Genomic DNA, 16,108 nt, shown 5'->3' with positions numbered 1-16,108 from the left:
TTTCCTAAAATTTAGAAAATTATTAATATGCTTTTGTATGGTGATATTAATATCAAATTAGCCTTAAAGTAGTAATATTTAATATTTAGTTTTTTACAAATTCAAAGGTAACTTACCTGGTATTTACTTTTATGTACTGAAAGCATTAATAAAACCCGTTAATTAATGTCAAACTCAACTAAATTCTAGGAATATGAAAAGATTTTTACACTCACATTTTTTTATATTTCACTCCAGTTATCACATTTTAAAAAATTAATTTAAATTAAGCTTTAACGTGTCAGGGGTAGGAAAATGTCTATATCTATAAACACACGTGCCAACAAAACCTTTCAGGAAGAGTTTGAGAATTATTATAGATTATTGCTACATTTTTTATTGCTACAAATTATCATTATTATAGCAATTGCTATTGCTTTTATTAAGCAAATATCCTAACAAATTAAAACAATTCAGAATTTAATTTGATACCCTGACGCAATTTATGCTGCTTTGTCTTTTCTTTCTTTTTAACACCAATCGAGACTTTTATTTTGACACTACATCACTTGTCTCGAAAGGAAAAGGAAGTAGCGCATGTTCTACACAAGTTTGACCCTTGTGGGTGATGGATTTCTGATTACTACAAATTAATTTAGTTATTTTATATAAATGTGCCTCTAAAAGCAGCAGCAATAATTCAGGTAGGTAGAGTGCCACTGTATTATATGGGATCCGTTTAAAAGCCTCATGCACTCATTACAAAGCCCAAGAAAGTGACCGCTTTTATTGAAGATGCCGCTGCTAGTATTACAAACTCTCAGTGGGGAATATAACTTACCACCCAAATATGTTTTTTTAAGATGAAATGAAATGCATGACATATGTGTTCACAAGAGTAGATTCCACAGATAGATAATTTACATCTTTTTTTTAATTGTCCACCGCAGTATGAGACTGACAGCGCTGCTTTCGATGGCAGCAAAAGCTGTATGTCCACATGATTATCGTTACGGGACAAACAGACCTTGGACGATCGCAGCCAAGCGGCTCAATCCACCAGGCAAGAAAAGAAGAAAGGTGTTTGTTGAACCTATTGCAAATGAGGAATGGCATGTCCTGAGAGGAGACACAGTAAGTGACCCTTGCTTTGTGTGTTTACGAATGAAAACATTTAATATGTAGTGCAAGGATGTTCAGTTTTTTATCCACCTGACGTCTTCCAAATCATAGGCATCTTTTAGTCCACTGGAATGTAAATAGTACTGATATTGTTTTCAAACAACTGAACTCGGGGTACTGTGGAAAAGTTAACAATATTTTTGATTAAAGTTGGCATGAAACGGAAGTTGTGCTCGTCTTTTCTTATCTATTGTGACGTATATCCGAGTGAAACGTCTTTTCGAACAAGAAAAAATGTAAGGTGGCAATTGATTGGATGGTTGTGGTTTGCTATTGCTGTGATCTCATGTGAGTGGCAGGTTGCCCCGCCCTCACGCCAGTAAACAAGTAATCTGTGAAGAGATTATTACTGCGTTTGAAATCGCATACTCTCTTGAGTAGGTACTTATTATGAATAAGTATTTTGCGACCCCTAGAAAAATAAGCTCTATATAGTATGAATGTGTGTAGTATGAATGATTGTAATACGGACGTACTATTCACCATGTTGTCATTACCATGTGACCTACTAGCACCCATTGCGATCGCTGCTCTGACATTCACAAATCCTCTCCCATGGCCTCTCATGGGACAGTAACGTGTCTTCACAACCTCGCCCGTAGTAGTAGTAGTAGGAGGTTACTAGTAATTATGCATAATTTATTGTTATTACTATAGTAAGTACATGTAGTAACATATGTAACTACTGTATGTCCCCTTAAATTAAAGTGTTACCAAATATATAGTTAACATTTGAATTTTAGAATGGGGTCCCACACTCAAGGATTATTATATTTGGGGGTCCATGGCAAAAGATAACAAAAACCCTGTTTTTAAATAATCTCCCTGTAGTGGATGTTTTAGCACCATTTAACTTGTGCATGTTTTGTATTATTTCACAATGCATATCTGTATAACATGGCATTTAAATCTAATTCAACCAGGTGGAGATTTTGTCTGGGAAGGACAAAGGAAAGCAGGGCAAAGTTGTTCAGGTGTTCCGGCGTCGAAACTGGGTCATTCTCGAGGGCCTGAACACGGTAGGAGTAAAACGTGTATTTAATAAGACTCTTTTCTTTATGATTTTATTAAAAAGCAGCACTTTAAATTGTTTAAAAAATTGTTTTCCAGCATTACAGGTATGTTGGCAGATCTGGAGATTATCGGGGTACTTACATCGCCAGTGAAGCCCCTCTGCTGCTGAAGGATATTACGCTTATTGACCCTACTGACAGGTGAGCGTTAATATTGCCTTCTGGAGCATCAAACATTCAATACAGTAATACAGTAGAATGGCTCTCAATGTATGTGTTTGTGTCTAATTTTCTTAGGAAGCCCACAGATATCGATTGGAGATACACTGAAGAGGGGGAGCGAGTGCGTGTTTCTGTCAGGACAGGACGGATTATTCCCAAACCTGTCTTCCAGAGAAAAGACGGCATCATTCCCCAGCAGTGGAAAGGTGGGGTTTCTGAGGAAGGGAAAGGGGTTGAAAGTTAAAAAACAAAGCATTTCTTCTTAGAGTTATAAATATTCAAATCTTTAAATATGGAGTGTTTATCTACCTTCCAGATGGACCCAAGGACACATCACCAGAGGACACGCTTCAGAAAACATACATGCCATCTTTGAAAACCCTTGAGGAAGAAGTAATGGAGAAATTAAACATTCAAGAAGATAGAAGGGCTCGTAAAAGCTACTGGTACTGAGTTACCACAGAGACTGTGTATTATGTTTGAGCTTAACAACAACAGCAAGATTATTTATCATGGAGAAATAATGTATGTGTTCTGAAGACTTTGTCAATAAAACTAACAAATGTTATACTCCGTTTCCTTGATTTTATGCCACGAACACATGTTACCAACCAATACACATTGGCTTATTTTCTGTACAAATGTATACTATGGTTCAAACGTTTGGGGTCAGTAAAAGCTTTATTAAGAAATTAATACCTTTATTCAGCAAGGATGCATTCAATTGATCAAAGCTACACTAAAGACATTTATAACGTTATCAATTATTTCTATTTCAAATAAATGTTGTTTTAAAACATATTATCTTGAACATATAAGAATCTTGAAAAAGTGTTTCCACAAAATTATTTACATTTTTTACAATATTACTGATTTTATCCTTTTTTTTTTTTTTTTTTTAAATCAAATAAATGCAGCTTTGGTGAGCATTAGAATCTTCTATACAAAAACAATGAAAAATCTTACAAATCCCACTCGATATTCTGCCTAAACAACATTAACCAACTTAACAACCTCTTTACCTCAGCAACAACAAAACTGTTCAAATAATATTCACATAAAGATACTTTTTGGGGTTATCTATCTGTCTATCTCCACAATAATTCCCAGTTTCTCTCACTATAATATTTATGCATGGTAATACTCGAATAGAGCTATGTGTGAGTTATGTTTTTGCAAGGGTATTATATATAATGACATTCTTGTTTGCAGTTGCTTTGTTTATTCGAAGATTTATTGTCATGGTGCGTCACGTTTATTGATCAGATTCCACTCCACGCCAGTTGGTGTCAGTATCGCGTAATCCTCTGAAACGGTGCAGCGGATGTTGAGGAAATCCTTCACGATGGTGGAAGACAACTGTTTATGGGTCTTAATGGTTAAAGAGGAACGATATGTGTATTAACAGTTATTGCTTGTTTATTTAGACTATTATATTCGTGTGTTATTCGCGTTTTGCAGAGAAAATATTGATTTAAAATCTGAGTTTCTGAGTTTCACGGGTCCTGCTGCGAGCGTAGATTTATCTGGAGGCGAATTTGGCATCGATGTTGTGATCTAACGTTAGATATTTACACGCAATATTTGTCCAAATTAACATGGAAGGACCGTACAGAATGATATGAGATCAGTTGAGCTCCGTTGTCAGCGATTCTTGCGTCTGATTCACTCTCTTATGAACACATCTGATCTGTGGCGATGTCTCTAGTAGCGTACGACAGCAGCGACGACAGTGATCGCGATGACTCGCCGGGTTTAGTCGGTCGACCCGCGGGCAAGATCGGCGGACTGTTCGCTTCTCTGCCCGCGCCGAAGAAAACACATCAAGCATCAGCTCCTCAACCTAAGAAAGCGATGGACCTGCCGAAACCCAAGAAACGCACAGAACCCGTCAGAATCACCGTTCCTGAAATAAAACCAGCAGATGTGAGTTTTACTGAGCTATTGAAGGCAAATTATTTTACTGAAAGTCTTTCTGATTGATGGTGTTTGTCTGTTTTAGTCCGACTCTGAGGATGACGAGCCAGTACGAAAGAAATCAGCTCCTCAGGTATGGATAATTATTATTTATTTTTTAAATTACAGCTGTACTTTATTTTAAATAAATATTTCACCTTCTTCTGACCCTTAGAATTAAACATTTTTCACATTTAATTATATAAAATATTATTACATATGTATAATTATAAGATATACTTATATTTATTAACTATAAATTATTTATAATTTGTACTACTGTATTAAGAATCTCATTTGTTTTCCCCATAGTGGAATTGATTTTTAGCGGTAATAAACCTTTAAAGACAAACCTACTGTATTCCTCCGAAGTTGTTAATTGATGTTATATGCCTTTGTTGAAGTCATCAGCACACATTATTTCTTCTTTTTTTTTTTTTTTTACTAATTGCATACGCCAACAAAATTCCTGGTGGAAAAACTACATTACCCATGATCCTTCCCATGATCTCTACCAATCAGAGAATCGCGACAAGCAAATTGCTTCACAGGAACTGTTTAACATCAGAGCTCCGAATAACATAACCGAGTCAGACGATATTTGTATGCATGTATATTTTTCAATAAATGTAAACGATATCATTTCTATATATGTAAACAACATCAGGAGTTTTATAGTTCTCCATTTTTTAATCAATGATGTCATTCGCAGTGCTTAATGGGATTGTAGTTCTTTAACTCATTAAAGCTGTTAAACGCACAGTCTTGTACTTTCTTTTTGTCTGATTTTTCAAATACCTTTTTGCTTCAAACCAAAGTTTTTAAATGTTGTGAATCACCTTAAAGCATGTTAGTTTGGTTCATGGCTTGCAACTCTTAAATAAATACTTTTAAAAAATGCCTATGAAAAAATGAATTTAAAAAAAAAAATTCTGTAACTAATGCCTTGGAAAAAGTGGCCAGGACTTTTGCACTCTATATGTAAATGACCTCTGTTATCATTGGCTAACCCCTTTCACGTTTGAAATAAGTCACAGCGCCTCTCCAAGTTTCTGAATATTGAATAAGCATTCATGTGAGTGGGCATATTTTGATAAGCTGTTGGTTGTGGCATCATCATCACAACATTTTCTGGATTGCCCGATTTAATCATATTTTTCATAAATGTGAAAGTATAAATGATCTGGGTAGACTTGCCTCGTAGTAAATAAGCATATTTTCTTCCAGGGAGGTGGTGGTCTGTCCTCTCTGCTGCCCCAGCCTAAGAATCTGGTGGTGAAGGAAATGCATCGGCCCCTGGTGCCGCACACCCTAACCAAACGCCCTGGATCGGATAAGCCGAAGGCAACCACAGGAAAGTCCCAGGGTGTTTCTGGAACCAGCCCATCCCCGTCCGCCATCAAAGCCGCTGCAAAGTCAAAGGCGATGCAGTTAGCCCAAAAAATGGCCGCGGATGAAGAGGGAAGTGACGATGAAGTCGCTCCGGAGAACTACTTTTCCCTACCAGAGAGCTCATCAGAGCCTGTGATGCCTAAAAACCCAGATTCTCAGCAGTACGTTCCCACTCTACACCCTCCACCCGCTGTGGAAGACTCTCCATTGGACTTTGGTTCTAATGCAGACAGTTACAGTAGGCCAGTCGGAGCCATTCAAGATGGTCAGAAGGAAGAATACCCACCGCAGTATCCTGAGAATCCACTGCCCGAGACTTCTCCACAGGTACTTCGAACACGTGTCCTTATGAAGAAGCACCATACACCCTATTCCTTGTAATTTCAGCAGCTGATGCTTTATGCATATGTTTGACAGGATTACCTTGAGGAGGGATATTACCAAGACCCAAACCCTGCAGCCGATGAGCAAGACGATTCAGGCTCCTCTTCAATGTTCAATGATGAAGCAGTGAGTTGTTTGTAGCATCACTATATTTTTCTGTATTTATATGAATTTCCATATTTTCCAACCTGAAATATGACCCACATGAATTGCTTAAATCCGGGGAACAAAACTTCTGCATTTTCAAATACTTTTAATTCACAGCCATACACATTTGTAATATTTGTATTATTATTCTGTAAAACAAAGTAGTAATAATAATCATTCTTATTTCTCTGTTATTGTTTTTATTAAATGTTAAAAATATTTAATGATTAATTAATTTATTGTGTATTTAATAATTATTAAAAAAAAAATGTTTTACAGTACAATAGACTTACTGCAATCGTAATATATTTTATTGATTTGTTCGTTTTAGTTTTTTAAATAATAAAAATATTATTTGAATAATAATTACCATTATTATTAAATTATCATGTTTTATTTTTCAGTACAATAGTATAGTTGCAATAGTGTTATTTCTTCATTGATTCGTTTATTGATATTTTATTTAAATAATTAAAAAACAATTTTTTTTTATTGTCAGTAATTTATACATGCCTGATTACTATTGCTCATAGTATAATTTGTATCTAAGTATTAATCGTTGGTGTGCATTTGTCCAGTTCCGTTGAATGTTTCTTCATTCACATCATGCATCTAGTTGAGGTGTGCTGATACTTTTCCAAGCAAATATAAACTTATACATTTGCCTAGTGGATGCAAAACAGGTGTACAATTCTGTATAGAGTGTTTCTGTTTCTTTTTTTTTTTTTTTTACTTGGGCCAGTAAGTTACCTCCTAGCAACCACTAAGAACACCCTAGAAACCATCTAGTGCGTCCTAGCATCATGATGTTTTGCCTTGACTAAATCCTGATTGATCAGGGTTTCAATACCAATATTCTGTGTATTCCTCCAGTTTCGGCGGCTGCAGGGCAAACAGAATCGCGGAAGAGAGGAAATCAAGTTCTTGGAGATCAAAGGAGACGATCAGCTGAGCGGCAATAAGCAATGGATGACCAAGAACATGTCAGCGGAGGCCGAGCCGCGCAAGTCCTTCAGCAAGGTAAGCACCTCCAATACAAGGCATTACATGAGGAAGTTTCCGTTCAGACAGGTGCAGAAGTTGCTAACGGTGTCCGTTTTCTGAGGGATGGAAATAAATGAAAGAGAGAGACTGACCTTTCCATCTCGTTTTCAGAAAAAAGGAGATCAGCCAACGGGGCAACAGAGACGCAAGCACCAAATCACGTATCTGATTCATCAGGCCAAGGAACGCGAGCTGGAACTCAAGAACAACTGGGCCGACAACAAAATGACTCGGAGACAAACGCAAGCCAAGTACGGATTCTAATGGACTGGATATCAGGATGTTGCGCACACATCTACCTAATGTGGAGCAGATTTAGTTGGCCTGTACAGAAATCTTTTTGCCAGCTTTTAGAGCTGTAATGCCAGTTCGTATTGTTTCAGAAAGGAGCGAAGGACTGCAAAGCTCTATTGGCTGCTGTGACTTTGTTTAAGACGGCTCCCAAATGTCTACCTAATACGGTCTTTCCATTTGAACAACATTGGGTTTTGTTATGAGTTTTAGTTCTGTCAAAAATCACTTGTAACATTAAAGTAGCTCTGTGGGTTCACATGATTTATTATTATATGTTTGGGATGTCACAAATTGTTTGTCCGATAGGGTATTGTCTTCCACGCTGCCATCGTAAGCAGTGGCATATATAAAACGTTATTGACAAGACACTTTACAATAAGGTTCTGTATGTTAACATTAGTTAATGCGTTATGTATTATGATTTTTTTAATAGCATTTAATAAGTTTGGTCAATGTTAATTTATGAATATGCTATTGTTTATTGTTAGTTCTTAATGCATTAACTAATGTTAATGTCTAAAAATTAACGTTTGTGTGTAAATTAATTAATGTTAATGTATTGAATCTTATTGTAAAGTCTTATGAAAAAACCTTGTAAATCTTAAAAAGTGTTTGAGTGAATCCTCCCAATCCTGGTTTGATTCTTTTAACGGCTCGTTTTCATTTGAATGTGGATTCGTAATCAAAGACCCTTGTGTAGAACCACGAGTAAAGTGTAACAGTTTCATGACACCTATAGGAAATGTAATGTTTCATTTTGTGTGTAAAACACTTTTATGTGTGAAATAGTACCTATATCACTGCCAGAAATAAAAAAATACATTAACCTGAGCAAAATAAGGTTGGTTCACAATATAATTTTGACTTTTACAAGATTTCTACATAGAAAATATGGGAGGATTATTATGTTTATGCTTATTCTTAATGTGTAAATATGTCTCATAAAGTAGGAATGGGTTCAACCCACAAACATTAAATTGAACAATGATTTAATGTTGAGTTTGGGTGTTTTATTATACTTTTTAAAAAAGGGGCGAGGGAAAGTAAATTATTTGAACTTGAACACGATTTCACACGGTGTTGCCAAGTCTGTGGTTTTCCCTCGGAAATTGGGCTGCTTTTACATTGTTTCCGCGGGTTGATATTTTGTTTCCATGGGTTGAATTCAACCTCCCCTGACCCCCTCAATAATAACGCAGAATTTCAGCGCTCCAGCACCATGCATTGGGATATTTTGTGGCTAATTTTAACTGGGCATTAGGCTAGCTTTGTTGCGCAGAACTGGCAACCCTGCTGACAGTTAAAATGAGTCCGATAAGTACTAAATAACATCAGACATTGAGGAGGTTTCTGGCACATTTTGGAGGCATAACCAGGGCCGCATTAAGAGCTCACTGGGCCCCGGGGCTATGAGCTCTGCAGGGCCCCCCCACCACCACTTTAGGTCACCAACTACATGAGCTAAATGTTCTATCATTATACGAGTCATTTTATTCATCTATGATATACTTCACAGTTAAGTTATATTACTTTTAATACGATTTTTTATCATATCAAAATTTTATGCCACTCAAATTTCATAATTCTTGTGACCAATTTCAATATCACAAAAAATAATAGTAGCTTAAGAAAAGAATCTCAAGCTTACTGATGACAAGAGTCACAAATAACAATAGAACAAAGGCACATAAGAAATCGACCTACTTGAAAAACTTAAAGCACTGAATAATATTATATTGTATAAAGTAATCAAATAAATAATACATAGTTTTCACTATAAATTCAACATTCATTCTTGTTAATTTTACAAAAGTGATTCAGTCAAGGGCAGTAAATAACTTTATTTCTAATGTTTGATTAACATTATTGCACAAATGGCGACAGCAGCTTTATTAGCAGCTACTGTCACTTTAAGACCTCAGGGTCGGAACTCAAGTGCGCTGTGCAAAACCGCCTCAAGTTCACCATGGTCTCAAAACCAAAATGAATTCTCTCCCGCTGCTTACTGTGCCTGAGCAGTTTAAAATAATTTGTATCCAAACCACAATGTTTAAAAACGCGTTTAAATTATAAACGTGTATCATGATGTCGCAGGAAAATGTACATATTTCTACCGGATATATTATCGCCAGCCCTTTAGGCGAAAATAGAGTTTGATCAAACACAAAAAGCATCATACATCCATCAAGTTAATAATCAAACTTACCGAAAATTTGTGGGGTCGATGATGACGCATGTGTTTTAAGAATAGTCTAATGAAGTGAAGAGTGGATGCGATTGATTGGTTGATGCGTATATTCTAATAAGGCGCAGGCAGCCATCTATAGGCCTACGTGCAGCAGCAGGTAGATCGTTCACAAGTTAAATATAGAATAAATGTATTTGTTATATCCATAGAAAACGTGACGTTTCAATTCACCATTCCTTGCTGCCCACGGGGGTTTGATTGACAGGCGAACTGGCCAATCATAACGCCGAATACGCAATTTTGTCCGACAACAAAGCTGTCAGTAGATTAACGTCGGTGGACTTGAACTTGAAAACGGTATTGTTTAAATGACAATATTTGAAAGTTGAGACTTTGTTTCATATCAACAGTAAGCTGCTCTGAACTCTCTCTCTCGTAGTCACTCGGTGTAACGTTAGTCTTTGCCCCGCGATGTATTTTTCACTGCGTGAGTGAGAACATGATGTGCGTGACTCGTGAGAGACGCCTGGCTTGTCACACAGTAACTAAAAAAGGCGGGTCTTTGCGAACGGTCACTATTAATGATAACGATTCCATGATAATGCATGGAATATTCGGCAAAGCGCCACTAAATAACAGGGCTAATTTGTGGGGGGCGTTGCGTGGTAAGGCTTTGGCAATCAGATGGCTAGTATCTACTCCACAGCCAATCACGGGCCCCCTCCTTGCTCGGGCCCCGGGGCTTTAGCCCCGCCTAGCCCTATTGTTAATGCGGCCGTGGGCATAACCTGTACAGTAGAAATCTCAAAGACGATTATTAAGGTAAAAAGTTGCCATCACCTGCATGTTGGAAAGATCAGGATGTCCCTTGACTTTGTGTGGCACACTGTGTCCCGTGATGATGGTGATAGTCTGCACCTGCACATCACGCTTTTACAGCACTGTCTGGGCAGACTACTCATTTTCGAAAGATGTTTCCCACAGAATAATTTGCCATATCACAAAACACATAATGAAAAGATGACCCAGTGAAAATGGCAGGGATTTTTCTGTACTCCAGATCTTAGTAGACTGTCAGGTGGAACAAGACATTCACAACTGAAAACTCTGGGGGGGGGGGGGGGGTTTAAATCCACGGAGTGAGGAAGAGGCTCTAGTGTTATTTTAGTTTTATTAATATTTTAAATCAGCTATTATTTTAAAACTTTTTAGTTTTCATTTTTAGTCATTTCATGTAGTTTTGTCATTTTATTATTAGTTTTTAAATATTCAAAATATTTATTTTAGTTATAGTTTTTTATTCATTTCCAGGTCATAATTTTAGTGCTCCAACTTAAGCAGTATATTGCAAGGCAACATTTCCAAATTTCGCTTAGTGTTTTTCCAACTACTTTTTATATTTTATTTCAGCTTTATTTCAGAAATGTTTTTAATAGTTTTATTTAGCGGTGATAACTCCGCTAATGCAGCATGTGCAGTAGAGTAAAAATGTAATGAATGGGAAGATAAGTGAATAAGATCACACACATACCACAATTTACTATACTGAAAATAGTGTCACAACAGTATTTAAGAATTCAGATTAAACATGTTTTCGTAAATTGAATAAACAATAGTGTTATTGCAAAAATATGATCATGCACATATGATCAATGTTGGGCAAGCTACTCAAACATACATTTTAAAATTAGAAGTTCAATTTTGACGTTAAATCCACTATTGTTTTACATAGAATTTTTCTATAGTCTATACAGTATTTAATGCGATTACATCAGAAGTAACTGTTATTAGAAAAATTATGAGAAATCTCTTACTTTACTTTTTCCTGGGAAAAGTACTTAAATTACAGTAAATAACTACTTAGTAATACATTACACCTAATACTGCATATGATGCATGTTTAATTTTGGGGCAGTCATTTTGCAATATATTTTAAAGATAAAAAACATCATAGCAATAAAAACGGCACCTCTCAAATTACAAGTACAGACGCATTTAGTGAGCATATACTATGGCAAGCCGTTTTAACTTTTATTCATTTCCAGGATATGAATACTTGATATCAACAATTACATTTTAGATATCAACAATTACATTTTTTGATATCAACAATTACATTTTTGATATCAACAATTACATTTTTGATATCAACAATTCAATTGTTGATATCAACAATTCAATTCTTGATATCAACAATTGAATTATTGATATCAAAAATGTAATTCTTGATATCAACAATTGTATTTTCACTAGTGAAATGTCACCATAGACTGCCATTCAAAATCAATTGTTGATATCAAGAATTGATTTCTTACTAGTAGAAATATAATTTTTGATATCAATAATTACATTGTTACTAGTAAAAATGCGAATTCCTGATATCAATAATTAAATTATCACTAGTCTAAATGTCTATTCTTAACAACTGAATTGCTACTAGTAAAAATTTTCATTTTTGATATCTGAAAATGTATTTCTGATATCAATATTATTTCAGATATCTAAAATGGCTTTCTTACTAGTAACAATCACATTCATGATATCAGAAATTAACATTGTCAGTAGTGAAAATTGAATTATTGATATCAAAAATGAACATTGTTACTAGTAGCAATTCAATTGTTGATATCAAGAATAGACATTTCAACTAGTGACAATTTAATTCTTGATATCAAAAATAAAGGTTTTTACTAGTAAGAATTGTATTTCTGATATGTGAAATTGGAATTTCAACTAGTAAGAAATCAATTCTTGATATCAAGAATTGATTTTGAATGGCAGCCTATGGTGACATTTCACTAGTGAAAATACAATTACAGATATCAAGAATTATAGTTTTTACTAGTTGCAATTCAATTGTTGATATCAAGAATTATCATTTTAACTAGTGAAAATGTAAATGTTGATGTCAAGAATTAGCATTGTTACTAGTGAAAATGTAATTCCTGATATCAAAAATTGCCATTGTTACTAGTAGAAATATTATTCCTGATATCAATAATTATAATTTTAACTAGTGAAAATTGAATTGTTGATATCAAGTATTCATATCCTGGAAATGAATAAAAGTTAAAACGGCTTGCCATACATATACACACGGATGTTAATTTATATGTAAAAAAAACCAGATGTAGGCCAAAGAATGAAGACTAGACGGGAAGAAATAAACAATCATTTTATTTGTACAAATTCCTTGTGTATATTCTCCAAGTTGCATTCAGCAAAGAAAACACTATTCCGAATCGGACTGTTCTTGCTTTTGTTGCTTCTTCATCAGCATCAGTTGGCTGGGCTCCACATACGGCACCACAGGCATGGGCACCCTGACCGTGTCCACTCCGTTCACCTGAGAGACCAAACACTGTTCAGATAGCAAGTTCTGCCAGAAACCATTCAATCCCATAAGTGTAAAATGATCATAAAACTGTACTGTTTGCACTTGTAAAGCCAATGAGTTACCGTGACATCACACCAGTACTCTCCAGGCCCTGTGACTGGTTCTTCTGGAAGAGTCAAGGCATGAATCGGCACAACCACACCGAGCTGAGGACAGAAATACAGTCAATGGTACAAAACCACTGCGAACAATGTAGGTATGCATTACTTTTGCACTTGCATTTTATGTTGTGTTTCTGAAAAATTAAGATTCTGTGTTGCCAGTTTCCTTTTTAGTGTCTTACCTGTCTAAGAAACTGTCTGCAGACGATCTCTTTTGTGAGCGAGTACTGAACTGAAGTGTGCATGGCAACTTCAAGCTGTGTTTTCTTCAGGAATTCAACAGTCTGCAAAATGAACACAAACACAAAATGAAGGTGCTCATGTTGACACGAATATATAAAACCTGCAATTTTGTTTTATAAATTATGTTTTATAGTTTAAAACTCACTAGCTGTCCTGTGCGTGTCTGGACTCGGTCCTCTGGCCGTCCCTCACGCAGAAGCTACAGGAAAAACCAAGCAAACTGTGAACACTTGAAATTATGAAAACCCATTTCCACCACATAGGAAAAAACAAATCATGCTTTGGTAAATCTTAATTATGACATGATAAATGGTAAAAATTATGACATTAAAAATTAAAAAATAACATAGAAAGTCAATTATGAGAAGTCGAAATTCAACAAATTTAACAAAAAGTCAACATCATGACATACTAAGTCATAATTATGAGATAAAAGGTTGAAATTATGACATAAGTCATAATTTTGACTTGCGTCATAATTGTGATTTGTTCCAGAAAGATTTTTTGTTATGCTGGTTGAAAGTCTCTTCACATCCCGATAGCAATCACTAAGTTAATAGGTCTAAATATGTAAATATATCGTCTGTGAAAGGTGTGTAAGATTACAAAATGTTCATCCAATCATCGCCCTCATTCCGAACGCAATGCTATGATGTCCTACCTGACTCTCAATGTATGTATTTTCATACCTCCAGGCACCCTGCTCGCGCAGTCAGACATCACACGTAATCAGCGTGTTTCATGCTATGCAGAGTTATTCAGTCATCGAGCACCGCCACCGAAACAGTAGCCACCTTTTACAGTTCCTCCTGAACCAAAACAACGAGCTTATCCTGCATTCACGCCATAACTACTGTAATTTGGAAGAGGTGGAAAGCCGTGACGTTATACTAGCAGTTCGCGATTAGAATTTATGTTTCAATGGCAACACTAACAACATCTCTCATGACACTTTGCAGACTCTGCTCTGCTCATGTGTTTTGAAGGAGGCTTTGGAGACGCTCTGAAGGGAGGGTGGGCTCTTACGCTTTCAAAGCTAGCTCGCTATTGTTAGCCTCTCCGAAAAATTGCCTACCCTACCTTTAAGTCATAATTTCGACTTTTCATCTCATAAATATGACTTAGTATGTCAATGTTGACTTATGTCATAATTATGATTTACAAAAGCATGATCTCTTTTCTTATGTGGCAGAAATGGGCTTCCATATGAAATTATGTTAACAACAAATGAACTGTAAGATGTAACTAACCCTTATTTCCTCTGCAAACATGTCTTTATTTTCCTGTGAAGGGTAGACAGCCAGGCCTTGGGGTAGCAATTTGTTGCGGCCCAATGATTTTTTCACAAAAACTGTGTCGCCTCGTCCACCAAGCTCTGTAAAATGAATTTAACATCAAAAATCCAAACGAAAAATATTACAATATTTTTGTAATGCAAAAGCACTCACTGGGCACGGTCTGGGAGAGGATGAGCTCCATTTTATCTTCGGAATTGTGTTTTCTGTCCTCAACCATGCGGTACACTCTGTGTCGACGTGGATGTAGCCTGGCTGGCTTTCCTTCCTTTGATAAAGGAACCTTCCAACAGCGTTCAACAATTACTGTATTCTAGAAGAAGATTAAAAAGTCAAAATGTGTACATGTATTTTCATCACAACTCCCTCCTCAAAGTCATTTCAGTGAAACTGCATTATATTTGTGCTTTCATGAAGTACTGTTTATCTGTGTCTACTGTACTGTCTAGTCATCAGACTAGACACAGCTAAACAAGATGAGCAATGGAGAGCATGTTCAGTCATCAGTTTATAAAATTATGTTTATTTGCAACTGGGCAAGATGAAGTCAAAACAATAACTGGCAGAAATCACTACAAATATGCACTGTGATATCAGTCACTGCGTTATCAAAGATGTTCATTTTCTTCTGCTTACCTTGCATGCTGTTTGTGACAGATTCTGTATTCGACTCAAGGAAGATTTTAGATTTGAAAGATTCCAGCAGCTTTGAAGGACAAACCTTGATGATGCTACCGCCCACATGATTAATATATACGTTAAGATTTAAGATTAATGAATTTATTTAGTTGCAAATATTAATTATAGCCACCTCCCGTAGCACGGCATAAACACTTTGTCAAAATTCACAAATATTTCAGCAGATATCTCTCGCAATCTGTCATTGCATTCACTAAAACACATGAATAGCGCTGGGGTGATAAAGGATCCCTAAAAGGTAGTAGTGTATTTTGCCTGACAAAAAATGTCAGCAAGTTTGTTTAATGAGCTGAATTTATCACTTACTTTAAAATATGAATATAGTACAGCACGTTTGTTTTCCAAATTGGCGTATTATATTGTAAACAAATATATAAATATATAACTGAGTTATGACGTTAAACATAACTAGTTCCCCAAGTAACTCAGTTTCAAAATAAAAGTCCCTGCTCAATTAAAGTCTAATTTCTTCTATGGAAGCTCAATGCATCTACTGAAGAACAACATTTTACAAATTTTCTCTCCTGATTTTGTAACCTTCATGGACCACAACCAGTGGAACTGGTAAGTTT

The 16,108-nt window shown here is 35.8% G+C and overlaps 3 protein-coding genes across 3 annotated transcripts; 2 read left to right on the top strand and 1 right to left on the bottom strand.

The window, feature by feature from the left end:
* Positions 1–549: 549 nt before the first annotated feature.
* Positions 550–2,955, top strand: mrpl24 (mitochondrial ribosomal protein L24). Its single transcript, XM_056268377.1, has 6 exons — positions 550–683; positions 930–1,113; positions 2,085–2,180; positions 2,272–2,375; positions 2,472–2,602; positions 2,713–2,955. Exons 2-6 carry the CDS (start codon positions 931–933, stop codon positions 2,847–2,849), a joined length of 651 nt encoding a protein of 216 aa, XP_056124352.1. The 5' UTR covers positions 550–683; position 930; the 3' UTR covers positions 2,850–2,955.
* A 752-nt stretch (positions 2,956–3,707) lies between these two features.
* prcc (proline rich mitotic checkpoint control factor) lies at positions 3,708–7,877 on the top strand. Its single transcript, XM_056268360.1, has 6 exons — positions 3,708–4,322; positions 4,399–4,446; positions 5,580–6,071; positions 6,162–6,254; positions 7,149–7,295; positions 7,431–7,877. The coding sequence occupies exons 1-6, from the start codon at positions 4,095–4,097 to the stop codon at positions 7,581–7,583; spliced, it is 1,161 nt and encodes a 386-aa protein (XP_056124335.1). The 5' UTR covers positions 3,708–4,094; the 3' UTR covers positions 7,584–7,877.
* A 5,084-nt stretch (positions 7,878–12,961) lies between these two features.
* mrpl9 (mitochondrial ribosomal protein L9) lies at positions 12,962–15,779 on the bottom strand. The gene is made up of 7 exons (XM_056268374.1): positions 15,474–15,779; positions 14,991–15,150; positions 14,793–14,917; positions 13,688–13,741; positions 13,482–13,583; positions 13,261–13,344; positions 12,962–13,147 (listed from the first exon to the last, which is right to left on the bottom strand). Exons 1-7 carry the CDS (start codon positions 15,579–15,581, stop codon positions 13,034–13,036), a joined length of 747 nt encoding a protein of 248 aa, XP_056124349.1. The 5' UTR covers positions 15,582–15,779; the 3' UTR covers positions 12,962–13,033.
* Positions 15,780–16,108: the final 329 nt, after the last annotated feature.

The sequence above is a fragment of the Rhinichthys klamathensis genome, unplaced genomic scaffold (genome assembly GCF_029890125.1).
Source record: "Rhinichthys klamathensis goyatoka isolate OS25496 unplaced genomic scaffold, OSU_Roscu_1.1 h1tg000271l_1, whole genome shotgun sequence".
In the NCBI taxonomy this organism is placed as follows: domain Eukaryota; kingdom Metazoa; phylum Chordata; class Actinopteri; order Cypriniformes; family Leuciscidae; genus Rhinichthys; species Rhinichthys klamathensis.
This window is presented reverse-complemented; position numbering and strand designations above follow the sequence as displayed.

Excerpts from the sequence above, each read along its gene's own strand:
- prcc (XM_056268360.1), top strand. The coding sequence starts at position 4,095 with ATGTCTCTAGTAGCGTACGACAGCAGCGACGACAGTGATCGCGATGAC. Across the intron at positions 4,323-4,398 it reads CTGAAATAAAACCAGCAGAT|TCCGACTCTGAGGATGACGA; the intron begins GTGAGTTTTACT and ends TGTCTGTTTTAG. Across the intron at positions 6,072-6,161 it reads TGCCCGAGACTTCTCCACAG|GATTACCTTGAGGAGGGATA; the intron begins GTACTTCGAACA and ends TATGTTTGACAG.
- mrpl9 (XM_056268374.1), bottom strand. The coding sequence starts at position 15,581 with ATGTGGGCGGTAGCATCATCAAGGTTTGTCCTTCAAAGCTGCTGGAAT. Across the intron at positions 15,151-15,473 it reads TGTCACAAACAGCATGCAAG|AATACAGTAATTGTTGAACG; the intron begins GTAAGCAGAAGA and ends ATCTTCTTCTAG. Across the intron at positions 13,584-13,687 it reads AGACACGCACAGGACAGCTA|ACTGTTGAATTCCTGAAGAA; the intron begins GTGAGTTTTAAA and ends TTCATTTTGCAG.
- mrpl24 (XM_056268377.1), top strand. The coding sequence starts at position 931 with ATGAGACTGACAGCGCTGCTTTCGATGGCAGCAAAAGCTGTATGTCCA. Across the intron at positions 1,114-2,084 it reads ATGTCCTGAGAGGAGACACA|GTGGAGATTTTGTCTGGGAA; the intron begins GTAAGTGACCCT and ends TAATTCAACCAG. Across the intron at positions 2,603-2,712 it reads CATTCCCCAGCAGTGGAAAG|ATGGACCCAAGGACACATCA; the intron begins GTGGGGTTTCTG and ends TCTACCTTCCAG.